Source organism: Mustela nigripes, chromosome 4 (genome assembly GCF_022355385.1).
Source record: "Mustela nigripes isolate SB6536 chromosome 4, MUSNIG.SB6536, whole genome shotgun sequence".
In the NCBI taxonomy this organism is placed as follows: Eukaryota; Metazoa; Chordata; class Mammalia; order Carnivora; family Mustelidae; genus Mustela; species Mustela nigripes.
In genome coordinates this window covers 48,651,369-48,673,923 of record NC_081560.1, presented here as the reverse complement: position 1 = coordinate 48,673,923, position 22,555 = coordinate 48,651,369, and the positions used below count along the sequence as shown (strand labels likewise).

The following is a 22,555-nucleotide window of genomic DNA, read 5'->3' as shown; positions in this document are numbered from 1 at the left end:
TTTGCTGTGTGGCCTTACACTAATAAACAAAAGATACTATATAAGGCCAGGGTGGGAAATGAAAGAAAGAGTTGGCCGACTTTGAAGTTCTCCTCCATCCACTTGAGTCTTTCAGAGGCAACCCCAGAGCCCAGGATCCCAGAGCCAAGGGGAGGGCAGCGGGTGCCCTTGATATGGCCGCCGCAACTGCGCTTGCAAAGTCCAGGCTTGCCCCCTTTGACAGAAGTACAGGAAATCTCCTGGGTGCTCTAGGAGGCCTGCAAATTCCAAGTTTTTGTAGGCTTTCTCCTCCCTCTGCCAGCCCATCCTTTGTAAAACCCGCTTTAGAGAGGAAGGAAGTCGTACGCCTGTATTTGTGATGTTGTATTTCTCCTCTACCCTTGGAGCTAAATTAAAGCCTCTGAAAATGTGTGATGGTAAAGGAAAAGTGGTAAGAGGTCTGGGAGAAGAGCCATTTTGAACTTTAATTTGCTGGCTTCCTCTGTTAAAGAGCAGACACTTGCCTCAGTTGGAAGCTACTTGAACATCGAAAGACTTCAGGGCAGCTTTCAGAAGTTCACCTGGAAGAATCTTTTGAGCCCGGAGAAGAAAATAAAAACTTTTTTCCTGGGTTAGGGGATTAGAACTGGGTTATGGGTTAGAGCAGACCCATTATGGCAATGCTGGCTATAACATCAAAGCTGAATCTGATGGGAGTGAGATGTGTAACCCAGAGTGGGTGGGCAGGAGGCAGGACATGTAGAGAGTGGCAGGAAGGGATGGACATTGACAGGAGGGATGTGAGGAGAGATGCAGCAGGCTTCTGAAAACAGACCATGTTCAGTTTAAAGGGTGGAATATACTGGAACACTGCCTGACAAGCCGAAAAAGAAAAGGGGTGAGGTGGAGGCCTCATCCTCAAACAGCTTTATACTGGAGCTCATTAAATGTGAATCTCTTAGCTCTTGGTTCACTGATGTGAGGAAAGACGGACTGAAGAGTTTGGGCTTTTGAAGGGAGTTCTGTTTATATATATGTCAACATTCAGTTGGAGGTGAAAAGGTTAGCACTTGACCCAGGAAGTATCCATGTTTGTTTCAAAAATAGATCCGCTTCATAAATTTCTTCACCATTCATTTTTTTCCATTATGAACTTGGATTATTTAATAAAGGAACTATTGTTATTTTAAAGAAAATCAACCTATTAAATAGGCATTAGCTAGGTGCTATGACACGCATAGGGGAAATTTCAGCTTCACAATGGAAAGCATTTACGTTTTTTCAAGAAAAGGCTCACCTCTGAAAGTACACGCCAGCCTCCCCCCCACCACCCATGTGAAATGAACCAACATTGTTGGAACCAACAAATTGTAGCCAAGCCAAATACAGGGATGCTTAAGCATATGTGAAACTTGAATATATTTATTACAGACATCTTAAGACCCGTAAACTCTGCTCTGGATCATATTACTCCAGGATCTCAGAGCTGTTCATGATTGTACAGGAAAGGGGGAATATCATAGGCTCACAAAGAATAACTGATATAACTCAGTGTGGGGCTTTAGGGACATCAAAACATTGTGCGACATGCAAAAGACTATTCACGAATCACACAAAATATACATTCATTGTGCCATCCATCACATTAACAGTTGAGCTGAAAATACATCATATCCAGCTAAGATAACTGTGGAAGGGAGAAGCTGCTTTGAATAATACCTCTAGGTTCTGAATAATCCAGCACAAATTTTAAATAGAGTGTGGGCAGAGAAACAATCAAGGGGTGGGGATGGGGAGAGACTTAGCACAGGAAGCAAGGTTTTTGAACCTTGTGTTCTGTAGGCCTTCTTAACTCACTGAAAGAACAAATGCAGGCTACCCTCTGAGGCATCTGACTGAGTTTAAGTGAGCAATTTTATTCTTTAACCCATAATCACATATAAAATTGTACCAGCTTTGAGTTACCCACCCTGTTTTAGTCACTTAATCTAAACATTTCTAGAAAATCTGTATAAAGATAAATCTCTCAGGACAAAGTATTTACAACCAGCAAACACACACATGAAATTGAATTAAATAAAAGGATGAATTAATTGTGTAAACACGCTCATAGTGCAGCTCTTCTTTATGAGCTCCTGGACTCTCCTTTCTCTCCTACTTTAAGGGCAAAGTAGGGGAGAACTGTAAATATACAGGCAGGTAAAAGGCCTTCTTCTGACATGTTTCTGCTGGCAAAGGAGACTATACTCCAAAGGACATCTGAAAGGAATGGATTCTGTGGAAATCTCCTAAAAGTAGGGAAGGGTATTGGGGCTGTCAAAAAATTAATTATGGCACCTACTCTTCATCAAGGAGTTAGCACACACACCCAATCAAGCCTCTAATCTAGAATTCTCTGGAAACACATTATCCTGGCCAGGAGCTTCCCAGATAGGATCAGAAAGGAAGAAAGAGACTGTAAATGGAAAGGAAGATAAGCTAAGAATGTGCTTTGGGTAAGAAGTCTCCAGCTCTCAGAGTAGCCTGGGCTGCGGAGTCTGGGGCTGGGTGGGCCTCAGTGGGAGGTAGTCAGAGTGTCTGAGGTAGAAGATCCCGGGGAAGGAATGCAGGGCGAAGAGCTGGACTTCTCTGAGGATTCCTCAGCCTTCTCCTCACTTCCTGGCGGGGTGGCAGGAGAGATGGGCAAGAGGCCCTCCTTCTCTCGTTTCTTCTGCTTCATCCGGCGGTTCTGGAACCAGATCTTCACCTGGGTCTCATTGAGCTGCAGGGATGCAGCAATCTCCACCCTACGGGCCCGCGTCAGGTACTTATTGAAGTGGAACTCCTTTTCCAGCTCAGTGAGCTGCTTGGTGGTGAAGTTGGTGCGCACTGCATTGGGTTGACCCACGTAGCCGTACTCTCCAACTTTCCCTGCGGGCATGGTGGGGAGCGATGAGAGAGAAGGGTAAACATTTTTACAATGCATAGAAGATTTCCTACACGCTCCAGAGCAACATTCAGGTAAAGAGGTAAAGAGAATTTTGCCACAGAAACTGAGCTGGGTGACTGATGAGGTGTAAAGTGTTAATCCAAAGTCAACCATCAGCATGGTCAGACCGTGATTAATGGAGGCTGGAGATATTAACGGAACCACACACCACCACCACCCACACACCCCTACCCACTTCCTACTCCAGAACCTCTAAAAACTCAGCCCTTTGAGAAACACAACAATCCCAGATGCTCCTCTGCCCCACACACCTGGGCAATCTCTCCACACAGAACAACACCGGTGGGAAGCAAGAAGTTTTGTTTGTTGTTGTTGTTTTAAGTATTAATTTTCCTTGGCAACTAAGCAAACAGGGTCCTTCCAGAACCATTAAGGAACATGCAAGGAATGGCAAGACTGACCTGTTTTGGGAGGGTTTCTTTTGACTTTCATCCAGTCAAAGGTCTGCGCTGGAGAAGAGGTCTCTGATGTAGGGGAGCGACAGGCTTCTTGGTGGCTGGCGTGGAGAGGGGACAAGGAGTTATTATACGTGGCCAGGGCCAGGCTCTGGTGCTCTTGTCCATATGAGTGGTGAATGTACTGAGGCGAGCCCACCGCGCCCCCAGCATAACCCTGGTGGTGGTGGTGATGCTGGACCATGGGAGATGAGAGATTTCCAGAGTAAACTGCGGGAGCGCACGAGGGGTACCCACCACTTACTTCTGCTTCCTGATTTAACGCGTAAGAGCTGTAAGGCGCGCCGAAGTTCTGCGCGCTGTAGCTTGGACCACAACTCGAATGGGAGTAGGACACCCCCAGGTTCCCGGGAGTCTGGTAGGTGGCCGGTTGGGGGTGGTGATGGTGGTGGTGGTGGTGGTGGGGCGGGCTGATCTGCACCCCCCTGCCCACTAGGAAGCGGTCGTCGCCGCCACAGCTGTTAGCACTGACCGCGCACGACTGGAAAGTTGTAATTCCATGGTCGGAAGGGTAGGCTCGAGCTGAGCAGGTCCCTGAGTCGCCACCGCTGAGGATAGGGTATTCCAGGAAGGAGCTCATTCTTGCATTGTCCATCTGTCACTGAGGGACGGGGTCCTGCGAAGCCCTGGGTGACCGTGCCAACTTTCTCACTTCCTCCATGGGGCCGGAGAAGAAAAATGATATGAATGTACAGTGCGCAAGAGGGGGGGCGCGAGGGCGGAGGGCGCAAGGGGAGGGGCACGTGACTAAGTCAGCCAATGGCGGAGCCTCCTGCGAAAGTTTGCTGGCTCCCGCGGTGATGGATCACCGTTTCAGTGGCATTTAAATCCCCGGCGCTCCTCAGTCTAGGTGACGCTCAGTCGCCCCCCCAGGCAGCCCAGGCGGCGGCAGCATCTGCGGCGGCTGCAAGGGCAGATTTCGGAGCTCTGGGCCGAAGGGGAGCAGAAGACACCCTCTGCGCGCGCCGACTCCGCTCTCCCCCCCTCCGGGAGGTGGGGGCTGGGAGCCATCCTCGTCTCCGCCCCCTCCCCACCGCGCAATGAGAGATGAACTGGCAAGAGGTGAGAAGGGAAGAGGGCTCCATCTCTCTTGGGTCGGGAATCAGTGGGCTAGAGCTCGCTGGTCTGCCACTAGCTCAGGTTCCGAGCCCGCAGTGCGCGGAGCAGGAAGGGTAGCTCCCCGGGCGCTTTCACTACACAGTCCCTGCTGTGGTGCCGGGGCAGTAAGGCGCGCAGAGGACAGTGGAGTAGGACGAGGCCTGGCCACCAGCTCTCCAAGCTCCGCAGGGAGAGGGAAGTGCGCAGAGGATTGCCTGGAGAATCCCGGGTGGGCGTGCGGGGGACAAGGGGAAAACAAAACAAAAACTTCCCTTCTCCAAGGAGGGTCTCCGAAGCCTACTCCCTCCACCCCAACCGATTATTAGCAAGGCAATGTGTAGGTTCTGTAATTCGACGCTCGGGAGCGGGGGATTGGTAGTAGTTAAGCTTGCCGGAAAAGGCCGGGGGTGGCCGTGCTCTTCGCCCTCCCTCTCTCCTCGCTCTCCGCCCCTTTCTCCTCCCCACTCAGCTTTGCTCCGGGAACCAGCCCTACGGGATCCGGAGCTGCTCGGCGGCTGGATTTTGAAGGGTAGGAGGCGGGGGAGAAAGATGACGCTAGCGGACGTGGCCAGCGTGGGGGCCGGGCGGCGCGCTGCAGGCCATCTGCCGGCTCCCAGGGATCCAGGAGCCTGCGCGCTCCGGCTAGGGCCTCAAAGGGCGAGACCACAGCCCAACAAAATACACTGGACACCCCCCCCCCCCGCAATGGTGCTCGCTTTCTGGAGGGGGAATGTTAGGAGTGGTAGGGTTTCCTTTATCCACTAGCCGCCGCCCCCCCCCATTCTACTCCACGTCTGAAGTGGGTAGGGGCTGGCAGGTGGGAGGGGCGGTGGACAGATGGCTGATGGTGGACGGGATATTTTCTTCTTCCCCAACAACACCTCCTCCCCTTTGTAACTGACTGTGTAGTTCCTTGTGCGAACCTTCAAGTCTTTCCCTAGAGAGACGCGTGCAAATCTGAGCGTCATCCCAGGCCAGGGGTCCTGTTTTCCATCACCTTCATCCTACCCTGATGCTGACGGGGTCGTTAATTGCTGTTTACTATTGGGTTTCGTGTCAACCCTTGGCTTGTAGAGAGAAAATACCGAACTGAGACCGAGAATTGATGCATTCTTAGGTAAAAGAAATCCAGAGATCATACAAGAAGCTTTGCAGGCGATGCAGTATAGATTTTTCCCTGACCATGTTTACCACATCAGAATCGGACAGATAAAATTTATCTGAGGATGGGGTTCCCACTCCCCTCTAGCTTTCCCTCCCCAGTTAGAAGAAGGAAGTTTTGCTTGAGGCATGCACATTTCAAATGTTAGTCAACCTTTCTGCATTCTGTTTTCCACAAACAGAAGTCTCCCTCCCCCCAACCTGCCCCCACCCATAAGGGGAACTCTTGTCCCTCAGTAGCAAAGAAGCATTTACCCCCAAACATTTTCTTTCGAAACGGTATTTTTCTGTGACCTTTGACCCATCCCCAACCACGGTTAAGAGAGAGCAGGGATAGGAAAGGAATTCCTGCCCCAATTTCAGCACCTGGGGATGTTCATCTTCAGGAAGGGAAAAGGAAAGGCGGCCTTCCTGGAGGCGGCTTCCTTGGGTGCTCCAGACTTCCAACGATGGGAGAGAAGGGGCTCCTGTAGAGGAGGAGGTAGGACGTGAGAGGGTCGGTGTAGGCATTGCGGACGATCAGCTTTCCCAACCAAAGGACGTTCTTTCCCCTGGCCTCATTCTTGTCCCTTTGTTGGCTTCTGAACAGCCTGGGTTCGCGCAACCCCCTTCGCCGCAGGACTTGAGCCACAAAGCCGCCAGGGGCCTCAACCGCTCTCCTTCCTCTGCTAGTTCTCGGCCTCGGCGCTCCACTCCTTCCACTTCTCTTCCTCCCTCCCGGCCTCATTCCCGCGCCAGCACGGGAGGGAGTGTGTTTCTTGGGACCACATGCATGCGCTTGCACGTAAGCCCGCAAGGACTCGGGCCGGCGACCGATCCACCTCCGCGCACTGCTCCCGGCTCCCGGCAGGCCAGACTCCTGAAGCCGAGCCTGCTCCGCCCCGGCTGGCCGCCCAGAGCGTTGCTCTCCCGGTGTTGCTTACAAAGGCAGTTTAGTCTGGCCTCGAGCCCGTGAGGCTTCCGTAGCTCCGTGCTTTCCCCACCCTCACGAAACCCCGGGGTTCATACCGCCTTGTACAAGACCCTGGTTTTTTGAGCGTGTAGGCCAGCGCCCCACGACTCGTGCAAAAGTCTCTATAAATGCCCTGGGAGAGTGGGCGAAAGGAGAGCTCGGTTACTATTTAAATGATGGCCCGAGAGCGGCTTGCTAGCCTCAAAGTGCCTCTTTCAGGGCTCTTCTACTAGAAAGGGAAGGAGCAAGGAGGAGACAAAACGCCGCCGAGGCCCGGAGCTGTTCATGGCATCCGCAGCTCAGCCAAGCTGTTGTTTTAAAAGAGCAATAAAAATGAATTATGACTAAACGCCTTCTAACTTAATGCTTTCGGACGGGGATCCCGGGCAAATACGTAAGAGGATTTTTATTTGTGCATGTGTTCCTGCAATTGATCTCTTTGATGACATTCTCATTCATAGAAAGCGTTTGATTTATGAGCGTAGGACGAATCGCAAACAGCAGCGGCGCAGCCCTGGCTGCGGCCGGGCCGCTCTGCTCAAATCCGCGCCTGGGGCTGGAGACCCGCCCGGGTCCTCACACGCCTCCGCCGCTGCCAGGATTTAGGGGGCAAGGGGCTGGAGAAAGGTAGGGTGCAAACCCATGGAGAAAGACCGCGATTTCAGCGTAACTTCCAAGCCTTAGCTTTTAAGAGCCGGGTTCCTAAATCAACCCGCCCCCCTGCACATGTTGCTTACAGGCTGCGTTTTCTCACGGTAAGTTAGTAGCGATCACAGCAGAGCTCAGGGAGGGAAAAAAAACAGCATGTGGATATGTAAGAAGGGGGAAAAAAAACAGAACAACCCAGTAACGTGCCCTAGATCACATTTTATTGATATTTCATTTAAAGTGCTTTTTCTCCTTCTCTCTCTAGAAACTGGGTTAATTTATAACCTGGGGCGCAGAAACTCTCCATTTTAAATCTCAACTTGGTAACCTGACTTCACAGCTTTAATGATCCATTATTTGTCATGTAAACAGATTTAAGAATGAAATATTGATTTTTCTATCCCTGAAAAAAGAATCCTAGAATGACTGAACCAGGGGATTGGAAAGAACCCTTTCTGAAGTGCATTTTCCAGCCAGTAACCATTGTTTTGTTTTGTTTTTGTTTTTCTCTACCTTTTAGGTCTGTTTGCCTGGACCCATCAACAGCTGGGAGACTAATCAAACACACTGAAAATGTTTCCGGGATTGTGGGGGAGGGGTTGGAATGTAGATGTTTGAAACAAATGTGTATAAATAAATGAATTGTTGATAACTTAGTTATTGACCTGAAGACTGGTAGCTTGTTAAAGAAACTCCATGTTTCTCCTTCCTGGAGTTGGGGTTTCTGTAGGCACTTTATTTCTCCACTTTCAAAGGCTTGGGCTTGGCCCAACTCTGAGGCTGCCCAATCCCGCTTCTATTACCAATTTAAATCTATGGCTTGAACCTCTATACTAAAAAACCAAATCCATTCCCTTTAAAAAGAAAGAAAAAAAAAGAAAAAGAAAAATACTTCTTGGAAGTCCTAACCATTTTCTGGCTTTCTTTTCGTTGGTGTCTATTGAAGACTTTGAACATGCCCCCTTAATAAATATATTAAAATTGAAAAAAGAAGATGAATTGTGACCAGAATTTTATTTACCAAGTTAGACTAAAGGAGGAAAAAGAAACCGTTATGAGCCTTGAGAAAGAGGGGGGGAAGAAAAAAAAATAAGAAAGCTACTTATAGCAAAGGAGAATTTATTCTACCAAAAATACTCATGACAATGCATCCTAAGGTAATACAAAAATAAAAAGAAAGTGAAGATACAATTATATGATCACTTTCTTGCAGGCCTCATATATTGCTTTCAGAAAATCACATAGAGGGTAGTTGGATTCAATTTAGAACAACTAAAACTCCAAAATAATCTGTAAAAGATGGCTCTGAAACTGGACCAGGAGACTCACTAAACAGAAAATCTTCCACATTTAGAGGACAGAGAGGGTAGGTCAAGAAGAAAAGAAAATAAAAATCAACTCTCTCGGAATAAAAGAAGGCCAAACCACCTGGTCAAAGGGGTTTTTGTTTTGTGATGCTTTGTTTTGCTTTAATGTTTTTAGTAATTCAGATGCTGCAAGTCGATTGTGGTGAGTGTGTCTGTAAAAAAGTCAAAGCTGTCAGCTGAAATATCTACGGGACTGTCCAGGGAACCTGGCAAACTGGGCGAGACAGCATCTGAAAGCTGCAGGCAGGAATCTGTGGAAAAAACGTTAAAGTCCTGCAAAGAGGGGACCTCGAGGGCCTCGGGACTGTCATTGTTTAGGCCAGAGCCACAGTTCTGGCCCATTGTTGACAAGCAGTTAGAAACAGTGGGTGACTGATGCTGAAAATGTTTCAGATTTTTCTCATTGCTGGTTAGAGGCGAAACTGGGAAACTTTGGGAGTCGCCATTGTGTCCATTGGGAGCCTGCTGCTGAGAGAGGGCATTTTGCTGAAAAGTGTAACCTTCCCTCTCCAGAAGGGCCCCGGAGACGCTGAGGGCTTGCTCAAAGAGCGACTTCTCCTCCTCGTCCTCCTCCACTTTCTCAGAGTCTTCCAGGCTTTTAAATTTCCCTTCGCTGTTTTGGTTCTCCTTGCACTGGGTCTGCCTCTTGTGCTTCATCCTCCGGTTCTGAAACCACACTTTCACTTGTCTCTCAGTCAAATCCAGCAGTGCTGCAATTTCCACCCTTCGGGGTCTGCAAAGGTACTTGTTGAAATGAAATTCTTTTTCCAGCTCTAAAAGCTGCGTGTTGGTGTAAGCAGTTCTCAGGCGCCTCGAGCCCCCGCTGCTGCCATCGGCGATTTCCAGGGATTCTGCGGAAAGGGAAACCAACAAGAGACACACGCACAGTTGGAGGTGGAGGGGTCCGAGCGGGGTTATTCCACTGGAGAATAAATATAGCAGAAAAGATCAACTGCAACAAAATGGCCGCCCCTGGATGCAGTAGAGCTATTGTGCTGCCTTTCCTGGGAGCCCAACCGAGGGAGACCCCATCTCTTCCACCTCCATCAGATTCCTGCCTGTGGCTCCCCCCAACCTCTCCATCCGGGAGCAAACTTTATATTAGCCACACCACAATTTATAATTAATGCATCAGCTGCTTAGCTGAGCAAGAGCGATCTATCACTCTTCATTACTGTCAAAAAGCCAAACTCTAGGACAACTAGACAAGAGGAGGTCAGTTCCAACTCAAATAAATCATCCCACGTTACACAAGTTAGGGAAAGTTTCCCCCCCTTTCTTAAAAATATATATATGTCTCATTGTGCAGCGCAGGATCCCTTTTCTCTCCATCAAACCCACTCCTGAGCCCACAGGGGAAGGGAAGGCAGCCAAGCATCTCTCCCTCTCTCTCCCCCTTCTCTCCCAGCCCACGCTCCCCTCCCCCATAACCGCTCCCCGGGCAGCCCAGAAGGGGAGAAGGGTCCCGGGACCTGGGGCCAAGTCTCTGGACTGACCTTTGTGGCTGAGGCAGGCAGGGCCGGTGGCGGCGGCGGCGGCGGCGGCGGCAGAGGCGGGCGGCAGCGCGGTTTTCTTGGCCGCCTTCTTCTCCTTCATCCAGGGGTACTCGGGCGGCTGCAGGGCGCCGGCGGGCACTGGGCTGCCGCGGCTGCCCGCGGGGCTCGGCTTGGGGCGGCCGCCAGCGCCGTGGCGAGGGTGACTGCCCGGGTTCAGGCTGGGAATGGTCTGCTCAAAAGGAGGAGGAATCAGTGTCGAGTGTGAAAGCGTCGAGGTCTTGATTGATGAACTTTGAAATGTATCAGCGACAGGGGGAAAAGATGTCAGGCACTCAGCGAGCGACGGCTGGCTATTGATAAAACCAATCTCTCGCTCAAATTCGTAATTCATGGCCTTCTCCTTGGAGCCCCCTCGGAGAAAAAGTTCCCTCTTCTGGAGGGGCTTTGGGGGGGCAAGGCCCAGGAAAAAGGCGAGAGCAGAGGGAAAAAAAAATCTATCATAGAAGATCGCTGCTGGGGTGTTTTTTTTCTAATTCACTGATTACAGCCGTATGGGGACCGCGCTACTATTAAACTATTGAATTCATGGAGACAAGGTTGAAATTGGACCGAATTGGCTGTCACATGATTGCTTCTGCCCAATGACAATTTGGGCTTTAATCAAAAGAAGCCACTGTCTGTTTGATTGATCCAAAAAAGTCGGGAAGGAACGCCTCATTGGGGGCCAGCGAGGCTTTATTTACACTTTTTTCAGGGCAAAAATACATATATGTGGGTGTGGGTGGGGATGCCCGGGAGTGCGTGGGGGCGAGGGTGCCTTCCTGCCTCCTGATTAGCACAGATCTGGTGTGTGCGTCTGGGAGTGTGTGGAGTGTGAGTGTGTGCGAGTGTGAGCCCTGCTGCCGGGCCCGCCGGCGGCCGCCCTCTGCCTCCCCCGCACACTCCGCGCATTGTTTGGGACTGTCGGGAAGACGCCTCGCACCTCACAAATCATTTAAGCACCTCAGTCTGACGCCTGCAGTCATTAACAAAGTAATCCATTAATCTTCAAAGTTTTGACACCCGAGAGCCCCGCATCCCAGCCACATAAGTTCTGCTAAGGCAGGAGGAAGGAGCAGAGGGAGAGGGGAGATGAGACCGGGAGAAGAAAGAGAGAGGGAAGAGGGAAGGAGGGAGGGAGGGAGTGAGAGAAGGAGAGGGAAGAGAGAGAGAGAGAGAGAAGAGAGAGGAGACACAGAAAAGAGAGGGTTCATTTTGGGGGTCTCCCCTCTTTTATTTCCTTTTCCTCCTCCGCCTTTTCTAAAACCAGTTTCTGGATCTCGGAAGTGATCTGTTTTCCTTCCTCTCCGTCTTTCCCTCTTTTCTTCTTTTTCCCTCTTCTCCCCTCTCCTCTTCCCTCTCACTTCTATCCATCTCTCCTTCCCCCAACCCCCCCCGCCTGCCCTCCCCCCCCCCCCCCCCAACCCCCCCCCCCAGCCCCCCCCCCCCCCCCCTCCAAAGCCCAGCTCGGAGTCCGCGCCCTCGGACCCGGACCCTGGCCCATTGTTAGCCGGCTTTTCCACGGCAGCTATGCATCTGGCTCCAGAGGGAAGCGGAAGACGGGAGGCGGCTCTCGAAGCTTCCCAGCCTTCCTGTGCCATCAACTTTTCAAGAGTGGCTCGAGAAAGATAGATGCATGTGCCAAGCAAGACAACAACCCCAGGTCCATGTGTCCAAATCCCTGTAGCCAGGGCAGCGGCCACCCAAAGCAGTGCCACCTGGAGCAGGCTCCTGCGGCTCCTGGCATTCTGGGTTTCATACCCGTAGGGCTCGGGTGCGGTGAGTATTTCTGATTTCCAGGAAGTCTGTTGGAAGTTAGCAGCAGGGAGGGAGAAGGCGCTTGTTCCTTTCTCTCTCTCTCTCTCTTTTTCTTTTTCTCTCCTTCTTCTCCTGGTCCTTGTAGCTCTGATTGTGGGCTTCTGGGTTCAGATGCAAAACGTGCTCCCTGGCATCCCAGATTGTCTCCTGCACCTTTCTGCTCCTTGGCCACCTGGGATGTTTGCACTCAGGTTCTGCTGCGGGAAACAGTACCGCAGGTGAGAGAGGGCAACCTCAGGAGGAGTTATAAAGGTTCTCTATTCTCTATTCACGCTTTCTTTTTTTCCAATTCGGAGACTTGAGACTGAGGGCATCTTGGACTGTGCTGGAGGTTTCAAAAGATAACACCTTTGGGTACCAAACAATAACTTTTTAAAAATCCACCGAGCCAGAAAGAGGGGAAGAGGCTGAGAGAGAAATCTGAAGGTATCTCTTTTCCCTCAGACCCTGAGGATGAAGATTCGCTTTTGCTTCCTTTGAAATGGACCAAGTGATCAGACTCCCCCAGGCCGGCAGGCATCCGTGGCAGGAAAATAAATCATTCTGATGGCCAGGGAGAGAGAGGTTGGTGGGGGAAAGAAATCTACGCGGACAACAAGAAAGGCCAACCGCGGCACAAGGCTAGGACTCCATTTCTGAGGCCGGCATCAAAGGGGGCTTGGGTAGAAATTAGATATAAAGTGGCCTCCATCATTGACTAGCCCAGAGCATCGCCTTACAGATAGAGATGCTATTTTGGAAAATGTGAGGTTTTTCAGTTTTCTTGCTTTTATTCCAAACAAAGCTCTGAAGGAAGTCTGGGTGCGATCAATCTTGCTCACCAAAAGCCTTGACAGCTTCTGGCCCTTAAGAACACATTTCAGCTTCGAGCTCTTTCCAAGATCAAATGTGGCCGAGCAAAGAGGAGAGCAGGAAACGCAAGTAAACAAGGAAAACTAGTCTTTTTAAAGATCTTTTTGGCAGCAGGAAGAGTTATAAGGCGGCTTTTAGGAAAGGTGCTTTTGCACATTCTGGGATAGTGGCTTTGGCATTTGTTGTTACAGAAATAATATTGAGGGGTTGAGGGGAGGGGGAGTTAAGGAGAGGGAACAGCGCTGCCCCCATATCGCTGAGGCTTTGTCAGGGGCTGCGTGGGTGAGAGCTTTCTGCTCGCCTCAGCGGCCTTAATTCAAATACCATCTGGAAGCAAACCCTTTTCTTTGACCATTCAACACTGAAATCTTCCCCAAATCTATTACTTTAACTCAGGAATATTTCAATAAGGACTTATTTTTAATATCTTAGAAGCTGAAGGTGAGATCAATATTTTTTTTCTTTGAAACCTAAAATGAATGTTTTGACTGCTAAGATATGGGAAATCATACTGGAATCTCATTTAAAAATCCGTGCCCTGAGGGAAGGAGGATGCCTCCAAACCAGTCGCCTCTCAGCTAAACGGTAGATTTTAGAAATGGGTTCAAACAGTGGTGTCTCCGAAAGATTTTCCTCTGTGAACGGATAGCGCTGGCTAGCTCGTTCTCTCTCTCTCTCTCCCTCACACTCTATCTCCGCTGTTCCTTATTTTGCCAGGTAATTTTATATATGTCTGTAAAATTATTACTCATAGAAAGACTTCTGTGGTTGCTTAGCCTGTTCAGTTCAGATCTGAACAACCAAAACAGCGGAAGCTCCAGTCCTCACAAAGACTGGATTTCCAGCCTCTGCATTTCTGAGGTGCGCCATATTTTGGCAGGGAGGTTGGGGTGGGGTGGGGAGCAAATCTATTCCTTCCATAACCCAAGCTCTTTAAAAATCCAGAAAAACATGTATGTGTCTCAAGAGCTCCAGACAGATGTGGGAGAAGCATCTCTGGCTGTGAGAGAAACACCCAGATCTCTACAGCTCCCTGGCTTTGCATCTTCCGAGCATTTTTCTTTTTCTTAAAATGTGAGTAGGTCCCCTTAAAGCAGCTTCTGTGGACCCCGGAGATACCCCAAAATGGCTCCAGGGCCTATTTCTAAAGATCATCTGAGGGAGCTTCTCAGGGGAAAGATAGAGGCCATGATGATGGATATTTTGGATTGCAAACAAAATGGCGACATTTTTCATCTCCGTCTCTGAAAGATACAATCCAGGGAGAAGGAGGATTTATTTCTCACATCAGATGCTTCTGATCCGAGACGCAGGTGGTTTCTCACTTCCAATTTAGAAAGGGAATGTTGATGGGGATACAGTCCTGAGGTTTTCACTTTCTGAATTTGGTTCCTTCTCCAAGCAATTCTTTAATATAAAAATAAAAATATTTCCCTTTCCTGTGCCTGCTTTTGGTCTGCCAGCCAGTGAGCTGGCAGCCCTATCTCCAATCCAGGAGTAGAAATGTAATGTTTAGCTCCTGCAGCATCAAATGAAAGAAGTACTTATAAAATTGCATTTTTATTAGAAAGATACCAATCTCCTTTCTTTCTCCTCCTCCCCGGGGCCATAAAAGGAGAGTGAGGAGGGATGAAGGAGAGGAAATAAATCCAGGGGATGCCAAATCCTAAATTCCGGGATGAAGAAGAAGCTGGGACGCCAGCAGCCCAGGAAGGGCTTGGGGAGGCTCCTGGGAGTTCAGCCTTTCTTCTGCTGGATACCTGGGTGAAGCTCTGTCTCCTTCGAGCCTCCTAGCTCCAGTGGCGATTTTAAGAGTCATTCTCTCCTCTTGGAGCGATAAGAGACTGAAGAGCATCCACAGAGAGTCCGTTTGCTCCAGAAAATGCTCTGCATCCTCCGCATGGCTCATGATTCCCAGGGTTCAAGCATTGGCTGGTCCGCTTTGACCTGGAGGAAGATCTTGGAGAAGACATCCCTGCCTTACTCCCCAGCGGGGCCGCTCAGGCACCTGTGCGTCCCCGCCCCGCTTCAGGCCGGCTGCCTTTTGTTTGTCCCGCAATCAGCAGCTCGCAGCCCCTGCGGGGCCGCGCAGGCCCCTCCGCGGCAGCTGGGAATCAGGCAGCCCAGCGGGCTGGCGCTCAGCCTTTCCAGAACTACCCGCCTCCGGGAGCTCCTGCAGCCTTCCCAAGAATTCGCCATGCTCCCAGGCGAGCTGCCTGGCCAGGCCGCACTCCCGGAGCTGGAAGGCTTGCCGCGGCCTGTTCAGCCACTTCGCCTCTGTCTTAATTCCACGCAGACCCCCATCTTCGGCCAAAGAACCCCTTCTGAACACGGATATTATTCAGAATAAAAACTTTATTTATTTATTTTTTGTTTAGTTTCTCAGAATGTGAGCAGCAAGGAATGTAGAACTCTCAAAACAAATCTAGCATTTTTCACGTTTACAGATTTTTTTTTTTTCAGTTTCGCCGGATGTTACAATCCTAAATCACTGTTTTCAAAAGCTGGATCCTCTCTGGTATTATTGCATCATTACCGTTTTTATAAAGGAATTATATTTTCCTTTCAAATAAAAAAATTTTTTTTCTATGTACGCCAATACACTATTGAACAAAAGGCCCAAGAAACCTTCTGAACAATCAGGGTACAGAATTTCTTTAATATAAATACGAACGGATGGGGATAAATAATATTTAAAACTTAGATTATTCAATGCTTGCAAAAAAAATATAAATAAATCTGACTGTTCACCAGCATACACACACGGAAAGACGTACACTTAGTCATCCTTGCACAGGGAGCCCCTGTTTCAAAGCGCCTTTGATTTTTTTCTCGCTCTTTACAAGAAGTGCAATTAAAAAAAAAAACTAAAAATTAAAAAAAAAAAAAGTATCTGCTTCCCCTCGGGAGCCATAATGTACGAACAAATTCACATTGAAGAACTCGGCTAGAAAATTTGTTCATATACCCTGTTTCTGTTCAAAGAATAGAGAAGGTAAAGGGTGCAGGGCTCGCGGCCGAGCGAGGGGTGGGAGGAGATAAACATCGCTACTGATACTGACAGCCATTCCAGCAACCAAGATTGCTACGTCACATAAACTATAAAAACGCGTTACCAAAGAAAACAAAAAGGGGTGGGGGTGGGGGGTAGACGGGGCGGAGGAGAAAAAAGGGAGGGCAAGAAGAACTTTAAAACCAAACCAAAAAAAAGTAAACGTAGAAGAAAGGTGGGGGCAGAGGGACTCTCCTGGCGCGCAGCCCCGAGCCCACCATCACAGGTGGGTGAGCTTGGGGGCTTCCTGAATTCTTCCCTGAGAAGGATGGTGGGCGGTAAGGTCCGTATAGGTGGGGTGCGGCTCCCCTGGCCCGGGCCCGTGATGGTGGCCGCTGCCCAGCGGCCCAGCTCCCCCGTAGTCCATGGCTGCAGAGGCGGCGTGGGGGAGGTGAGTTAGGCCAAAAAGGGCAGGCCCAGAGTTGCTCATGGGCTCCACATAGCTGCCCCCCACGAAGACGGGGCTTCCCTGTAAGTGTGGGGTCCCATAGCTGCCGTTGCCCTGCAGACCATGCGCGTGTGGGTCATAGTCGGGTGTACCCCCCGCTCCTGCCCCCGCCGCTGTGTAGCGCTTCTGTGGGGGCGGTGGGGGCGCGCAGCTTGGCAGGGGTGCGGGGTAGGAGGCGGGGGGCAGCCCATAGGAGCCCTGGGGAGGCTTGGAGAAAGGCGGGGGCGACTGGGGCTCATACGGGACGCTGTTGACCAGCGAATGCATAGAGTTCAGATAGCCGCCTGCGCCAGGGGGGACGGGGCTGCGACTTGGGGACTGGCCCCCTGATGACGTCAGCATGCCCTTGCCCTTCTGATCCTTCTTGTACTTCATGCGCCGATTCTGGAACCAGATCTTGATCTGGCGCTCAGTGAGGTTCAGCAGGTTGGCCATCTCCACCCGGCGCGGCCGGCACAGGTAGCGGTTGAAGTGGAACTCCTTCTCCAGCTCTACCAGCTGCGCGCTCGTGTAGGCGGTGCGCGCCCGTTTGGACGACGCCTGCCCAGGCGGGCTCTTGTCGCCAGCGCAGCTCTCCCCTGCGAGGACAGAGGAGACAGCAAAGGAGAATGGAAGAGAGCCATCAGGGGCTGCCTCAAGCCCCGCCTAGCCCCTGACTCCTCCAGGCCCCTCAGTTGCTCCAGGCACCAAGATCCCTCTGTCAGGGCCCAGAAAAGGGGATGAGGAACTAGGTCCCCTCCTCTGTCCTGGTGGGGAAACAGTGCCAGTAGCTGGGTAGCTAGCCCCTCCTTCGGTCAAGTTGCAAGTCACAAGCTTCCCTAAGGGAGGAGAGGTAAGGAAAGAAAAGCAGAACCCCCAGTTTGCCTTCCTGGAGCTATTATCTTTGTGAATCATTTACTGATCCTTCAGGCCTATCAGACTTTAGGCTCCCTGTGGGCGGGTCTCCCATGTTCTATCCCTTCACAGTAACGGGAATGTGGGGCACCTAATACACTGAATAAACCTTTCCCTAATTCACTGTCTGACTGAACGATTGGACAACTTATTTAGTCTATCCACTGGAGATGGGTGGAGTGGAAGCCCTATTCTGAAAGGCTTTCTGTGTGCAAAGAAAGAGATCCCACTGAAAGTACCAATTTCTGGTGGGGTGACCCAGCCCCTGACTCTGGGTCTTATAAATTAGGGCTCTTGGTGTCATCAAGCAGCCTCCCCATTTTCACACACTAATCTTGTGCCCTCCTATCTTCCCCCTCACTCCCAAATCTCAGACTCTGGTGTGTGTGTGTGGGGGGGGGGGGTGGCCCCAGATGCTGAGGCCTAGAGCAGAGTACTGGCAACTGGAGAAGGCAAGGGAAAAGGTAACCAAGATGCTGGGAAGCCCAAGACCCAGGACCTGTCCTTCAGTCTAGTTCCTGGAGGCCCATGTGGTTCCTATTAGCATGACAAGTCCAAATCCCCTCCCCCAGGAGATCTTTGGCTGCCTTCATTGTACTAAGTCTGAGTAGGGCCTTCCCAGAGGTAAGGCAGCCACTCCATCTACTGGAGCAAAAATTTAAAAATAGGCTCTGTTTATAACCAAAGCTTGAATTCTCACTTAGATGGTGACTAGGTGTGCTTTTATCCTGCCACATTTCAGTGTGGAGTAGATGTCACTGTTTCATTAGAAATGAGGACTTGTGGAGCACCTGGGTGGCTCAGTGGGTTAAGCCTCTGCCTTCTGCTCAGGTCATGGTCTCAAGGTCCTGGGACTGAGCCCCTCATCAGGCTCTCTGCTCAGCAGGGAGCCCGCTTCCCCCTCTCCCTCTGCCTGCTTCTCTGCCTACTTGTGATGTCTCTCTCTGTCAAATAAATAAACAAAACCTCAAAAAAGAAGAAGAAGAAGAAGAAGAAGAAGAAGAAAGAAAGAAAGAAAGAAAGAAAGAAAGAAAGAAAGAAAGGAGGACTTGTGCTAAAAAGAGAGAGAGTGGAGCTCAGGTTTGTTGTGCCAAAAGGTCCTAACTCCAAAAGTGGAATAAGAAGGGATTCCAAGCTCCCTAGGCCCCACTTGCTCTTGCATAAGTCAAGAGAGACTCCCATCGGGTCTTTCTCTGGGGTTTCCTGGTCAGAGTCCTGTCACCCCCCCTAGTTGAAGGAGAAGGAGCAGTTTACTCTTGAAGGTGTTCCAGTGCTCCCAGACTGTACTGGCTGTGGCTGGAGATGGCTGGGGGGGACGGAGGGGATGGGAAGCGGGAGCCAGGCCAGAGGACCCTCCTCCAGAAGGCACCCGTTTACCTGAGCTGGAGCCGCTTGTTTTCTGCTTTGTGTTTTGCCGAGACTCTTTCATCCAGGGGAAGATTTGTTTGGCCACGGTGGGTGAGTTGAGTAGGGGGCTCTTGGCTGCGCTGGCAGGGGTGGGATTGCTGCTGGCATTCTGAGGTGGGGAAACTGAAGAGGGGGGAGGAGGCGCAGCAGGAGCCGGTGCTGGGGGCTGCGGCGGGGGTTGCGGCTGCTGTGGAGCTGGGGGCGCGGCCTGGGGCGGCGGCGGGGCCAGAGGTGGCTCGCCCAGGCCTGGGGGCTGACTGGGCGGGCCGCTCAGGGTGCGCAGACACGCCTCGCTCAGCTCGTGCGCCTTGGGGTGGCCCCCGCCGCTGGTGGGCGACTGGAGGGAACAGGCGGGTCGGTGGTAGTCGCCATCAGCGCCCAGTGCCGCGGACGCCGGGTACGGCTGCTGACTGGCATTATAAGCGAACCCGTTGGCTGCCTGGTAGGGGTAGCCACCGTAGATCGCGGAGCTGTCGTAGTAGGTCGCTTTTTGCATCGCGTTGTTTCACAATCTTGATCGCACACTCTGACAGGGGCTTGACACCCGTGAGGGCGCACATTGGCACGCCCCCGCGGTCACGTGACGCTCCGCCGCCAATGGCCGCCCCGCGCAGACCTGGGGGGGCGAGAATCGCAGCGCGGTGAGGGCTCCGCGCAAATCCATCTTACTCTCAATAGCTAAGTGACATGAAAGCCATAAAAGAAAAAGTGGTCAGCAATATTTAGCAGCACGACTTGGCCCCGGGCGCAGAGAGCCGCGCTATAAAAAGCCGCTGGAATTTACTGGCAGCTACAAATATTTGCTTAACTTGCGTCTGGAGTTGGGGGGTTTTCCGGGGAGAGAGGAGCAGAGTAACCGAGGGCTCGAAGCCCGGTCTCCAGAGCTGGAGTCCAAAAGAAGAAAGGCTGATGGGCTAGAAAGGAGCAGGGCTGAGATCCTTCCTTTCCAGGGAAGGAGAAACTTGGGGTGTCCCTTCATCTCCGCTCCTTGGCCTCGTCCAGTGAGACCCGGGGCTCCTTGCCTCTCAGGATCTTGGGGAAGGGGCAAGGGGGCAAAGGGGAGAGTAGGTTGCCAATTTGTTCTCCAGTCGCTTTAGGACTAATATTTGTCAAAAAGAGCCCTGACGCGGGGGGACTTCCCATCCAGCCCCTTCTTGGATCTTCCAGCACCCAACAGAGGTATGCACAAAAAACTCTGAAGCAATTGCCCTACTCTACCCCCGATGGATTTCAGAAGCTGAGCTTGTTAGGCAGTTAATCTACCCCTGTGCGGGGATATGACCTACCTCTTCCAAATGAGCCCCTTGTGGCCAAGAGGGGGGAGAAAAAACTTTAGAAAGAACATCCTGTATGGGAGGGACCAATAACAACACTGGCTTCAGCAAGTTAAACTCAAATCCTGGACAGTTCTTTACTCCTTTCCTCTCCTTTTTTTCTCAGGCAGGACCCAGCAAGCCACTCCCACTTCTTTCCCCCTGTTACAGAAGGTCCCCAGACCCTCCTGCCTTGGGCTTTCTGAGGTGCTGTTATTCAGGGCAACTATCAAATTCTACCTGTTAAAACATGATGGATTAGAGAAAAAAACCAACCCACCAGGAACCTGAAAAACCAGCGTTCATCTCCATGACCACGGCTTGAACTCTCCCTCCAACTTAACGATAATAGGTTCTGTCTTAGAAACTGCTATGTAATTTGATGTATGGGGGTCATTTGGCTCCGGACGAGGGATGGAAGCGCAAGCCATAAAATCCTGCCAGAGTTCCCTGATCTTTGTGTGCTGTTGTTGTTGATATTTGTTACTTAGCCGATTTACCTGCTTCAGAAACACCAAGCAAAGGTCAACCCTGAAAAACTTAAAAGCAACTGAAAGCCTCCTCAACCCTTTTTAAAAATTTACTATTTAGAAAGCAGTTTGCAGAAGTGAAATCTATGTTTTATTTTTGTTTTCAGCCGTTGCATGGTCAGTCTCTGGTTCTCAGCTGAGAGAAGTTCCATGTGAGTTCATATACACACACATACACACACATAGGATGATAGTTTCTCTAACTATTTAAGAAAACATAATGACAAATTCATAAAGAAAATGACTTAGTTCACACCCTAACTATGTATATTTCAGTCCTGGAGTCATTCAAGTTCTCTAGAAATTGCAGACACTTTGTTAACTAGAAAACACCATCCACCAAGAGATGATTACAATTCTGTTTTTAATAATGGGCTTCTCTGGATTTTATTATTAAACCAACAATCGGACCAACATCTGGAAAACAAGCACAATTAATTTTCCAAAACCTCAATTAAAAATTAAGCTTCCCTTATCTGAACTTACTGTGTGTGATCTTGAACCCTGGAGTATTGTTTCTATTTTGGAATAGATAGGAAGCTACAGATACCATGATCGAAAATAATAAAGAATAAAATAAAATTTAAAACTGAATAGCAATCCAATGTCTCAGTTTCCTGTTCTTTCACTGAAAACAGTTCTTATTATATTTGGCAGTGTTAATGTCTGCCATTATAAATTCTTAAGATACTAGGCCTGTGTAAAATAAAATGTCAGGTTAAGAAAATTACTCCAGACACTTGAGCAGCAAGATATTAGATAAAACAAAATGAAGGTGATTTTGAACGTGTAACATTTCAAGTGACTTGCTAATCCATTATCACAAGCTATATTGGCCTGCTGCTTACTTAAGTCTTTTCATCAGGTTGTGCATTGTCTTGTAAATAACAAAAATACCATGAAAAACCAAAGAGCATACAACAAGTCCCTATAATATGAATTCACCTCAGAGATCCCACCAAAGTCCTCCCTATTGTTTGAGGTCAGCAGACACCTACCGTGGGGCCCACACATTTCCCCCCTCCTGCCCTCACCCCAGCCCCCAAAGTTTGCAACCTAGTAAAGAAGTTGGATATCTGCCAGTCTGGAAACTTGCTTTGCACCCGCAACCCCCCCCCCCCCCCCCCCCCCGCCCAAGCAAGGGCTGGGATGGGAAGAGATTCCTCCGAAAAGATCTGTTTCTGGACAATAACCCCCAGGTGCAAGAACTGAGAGTTGAGAAGGCTAAATTGAGTGCAGAAAGCAAACCCTATTGTCTTTCTGGAAGATCTGCCCAAATTCAACCTCCTTCCTTCAGAGACCGCTCCCTGTTTCCACTCCTGCCCCTTCCTCAGCCTGCCCTCACCCCGAGTTTAAGCGGGAATATCGGGTAAGAGCCCCCCTGTCCCCTTTCCACCCTCCCTCCCCAACCCAGAAAAGTTGGGGCAGGGCTAGGGGAGAGGGAAGAGGTGGGGGCGGGGATGGGAAAGCGGCCTGAACTCGAAGTGTAAGGGTATCAGTCACTGCCGGGAAGGAAGCTCCGGCTTGTGAACTCTTCTTGAACCGAGATTTAAGTCTGCAGCCATAAATCACCGAGACGTAAACTCCGCCATTCAGCGCTGAGAGCGGCCGGTTGTGGCCCTGCTTACCTTAACTTCTGAGGAGCGCCGCGAGCGCAGGATCGGGCTCGGGCTCGGGCTCCGGCCCCCGGCCCGGCTCGGCCGCCCGGCCGGGTCCCCTAGGCGCGGGATGGGCACCGACCCTCAGCATCAGCCGAGACGGCAGGCGGGAGGGAGACCCCAAGGCCCGGACGCCGAGGCGCAGAGCGTGGCGGCTTCGCTGCTCCGGCAAGGCTCGCCCAGGGCGGACTGGGGCGGCTTGGACCCCCCCCTCCCACCCACCCCACCCACCCACCCCTCCCCCACACCCCCGCCCCCTGCCCTTCCCGAGGGCAGCAGCCGCGGCCCGGAGATAAGCGCTAGCGCGGCGCAGGGCTCTGCCTGGGCTAGTGGCACCGACTTGGGTATGTTTCTTATGAATATTACACGCGGAGCAGCGTCTGGTCGGGGGGGGGGGGG

The 22,555-nt window shown here is 50.8% G+C and overlaps 3 protein-coding genes and 1 long non-coding RNA gene across 9 annotated transcripts in view; 1 reads left to right on the top strand and 3 right to left on the bottom strand.

Moving 5' to 3' along the window:
- Window positions 1-1,381: 1,381 nt before the first annotated feature.
- On the bottom strand, window positions 1,382-4,068 carry HOXA1 (homeobox A1). Of its 2 annotated transcripts, XM_059396688.1 has the most exons (3): window positions 3,668-4,068; window positions 3,370-3,464; window positions 2,810-2,889 (listed from the first exon to the last, which is right to left on the bottom strand). In XM_059396688.1, exons 1-2 carry the CDS (start codon window positions 4,016-4,018, stop codon window positions 3,405-3,407), a joined length of 411 nt encoding a protein of 136 aa, XP_059252671.1. In that variant the 5' UTR covers window positions 4,019-4,068; the 3' UTR covers window positions 2,810-2,889; window positions 3,370-3,404. The 2 variants fall into 2 exon arrangements, with proteins under 2 accessions (XP_059252670.1, XP_059252671.1); XM_059396687.1 differs by having other exon boundaries at window positions 1,382-2,889; window positions 3,370-4,068.
- Window positions 4,069-4,256: 188 nt separating this feature from the next.
- On the top strand, window positions 4,257-7,938 carry LOC132015862 (uncharacterized). The gene is made up of 2 exons (XR_009403795.1): window positions 4,257-4,485; window positions 7,803-7,938. It is a non-coding gene; the product is annotated as an uncharacterized LOC132015862 (long non-coding RNA).
- A 104-nt stretch (window positions 7,939-8,042) lies between these two features.
- On the bottom strand, window positions 8,043-10,667 carry HOXA2 (homeobox A2). The gene is made up of 2 exons (XM_059396686.1): window positions 10,146-10,667; window positions 8,043-9,500 (listed from the first exon to the last, which is right to left on the bottom strand). Exons 1-2 carry the CDS (start codon window positions 10,534-10,536, stop codon window positions 8,761-8,763), a joined length of 1,131 nt encoding a protein of 376 aa, XP_059252669.1. The 5' UTR covers window positions 10,537-10,667; the 3' UTR covers window positions 8,043-8,760.
- A 4,522-nt stretch (window positions 10,668-15,189) lies between these two features.
- The window catches only part of HOXA3 (homeobox A3), a 15,753-nt gene continuing 8,387 nt past the window's right edge, over window positions 15,190-22,555 (bottom strand). For 4 of the 5 annotated variants that reach the window (XM_059396682.1, XM_059396681.1, XM_059396685.1 and 1 more), the window contains 2 exons: window positions 18,626-19,271; window positions 15,190-16,932 (listed from right to left, as the gene is read on the bottom strand). In XM_059396682.1, the coding sequence (XP_059252665.1) occupies window positions 16,127-16,932; window positions 18,626-19,151 (1,332 nt within the window). In that variant the 5' untranslated portion in view covers window positions 19,152-19,271 and the 3' untranslated portion in view covers window positions 15,190-16,126. Of the gene's footprint in view, window positions 16,933-18,625; window positions 19,272-22,126; window positions 22,490-22,555 lie in introns of those variants that run through there. The other variant, XM_059396683.1, reaches the window with a different exon arrangement.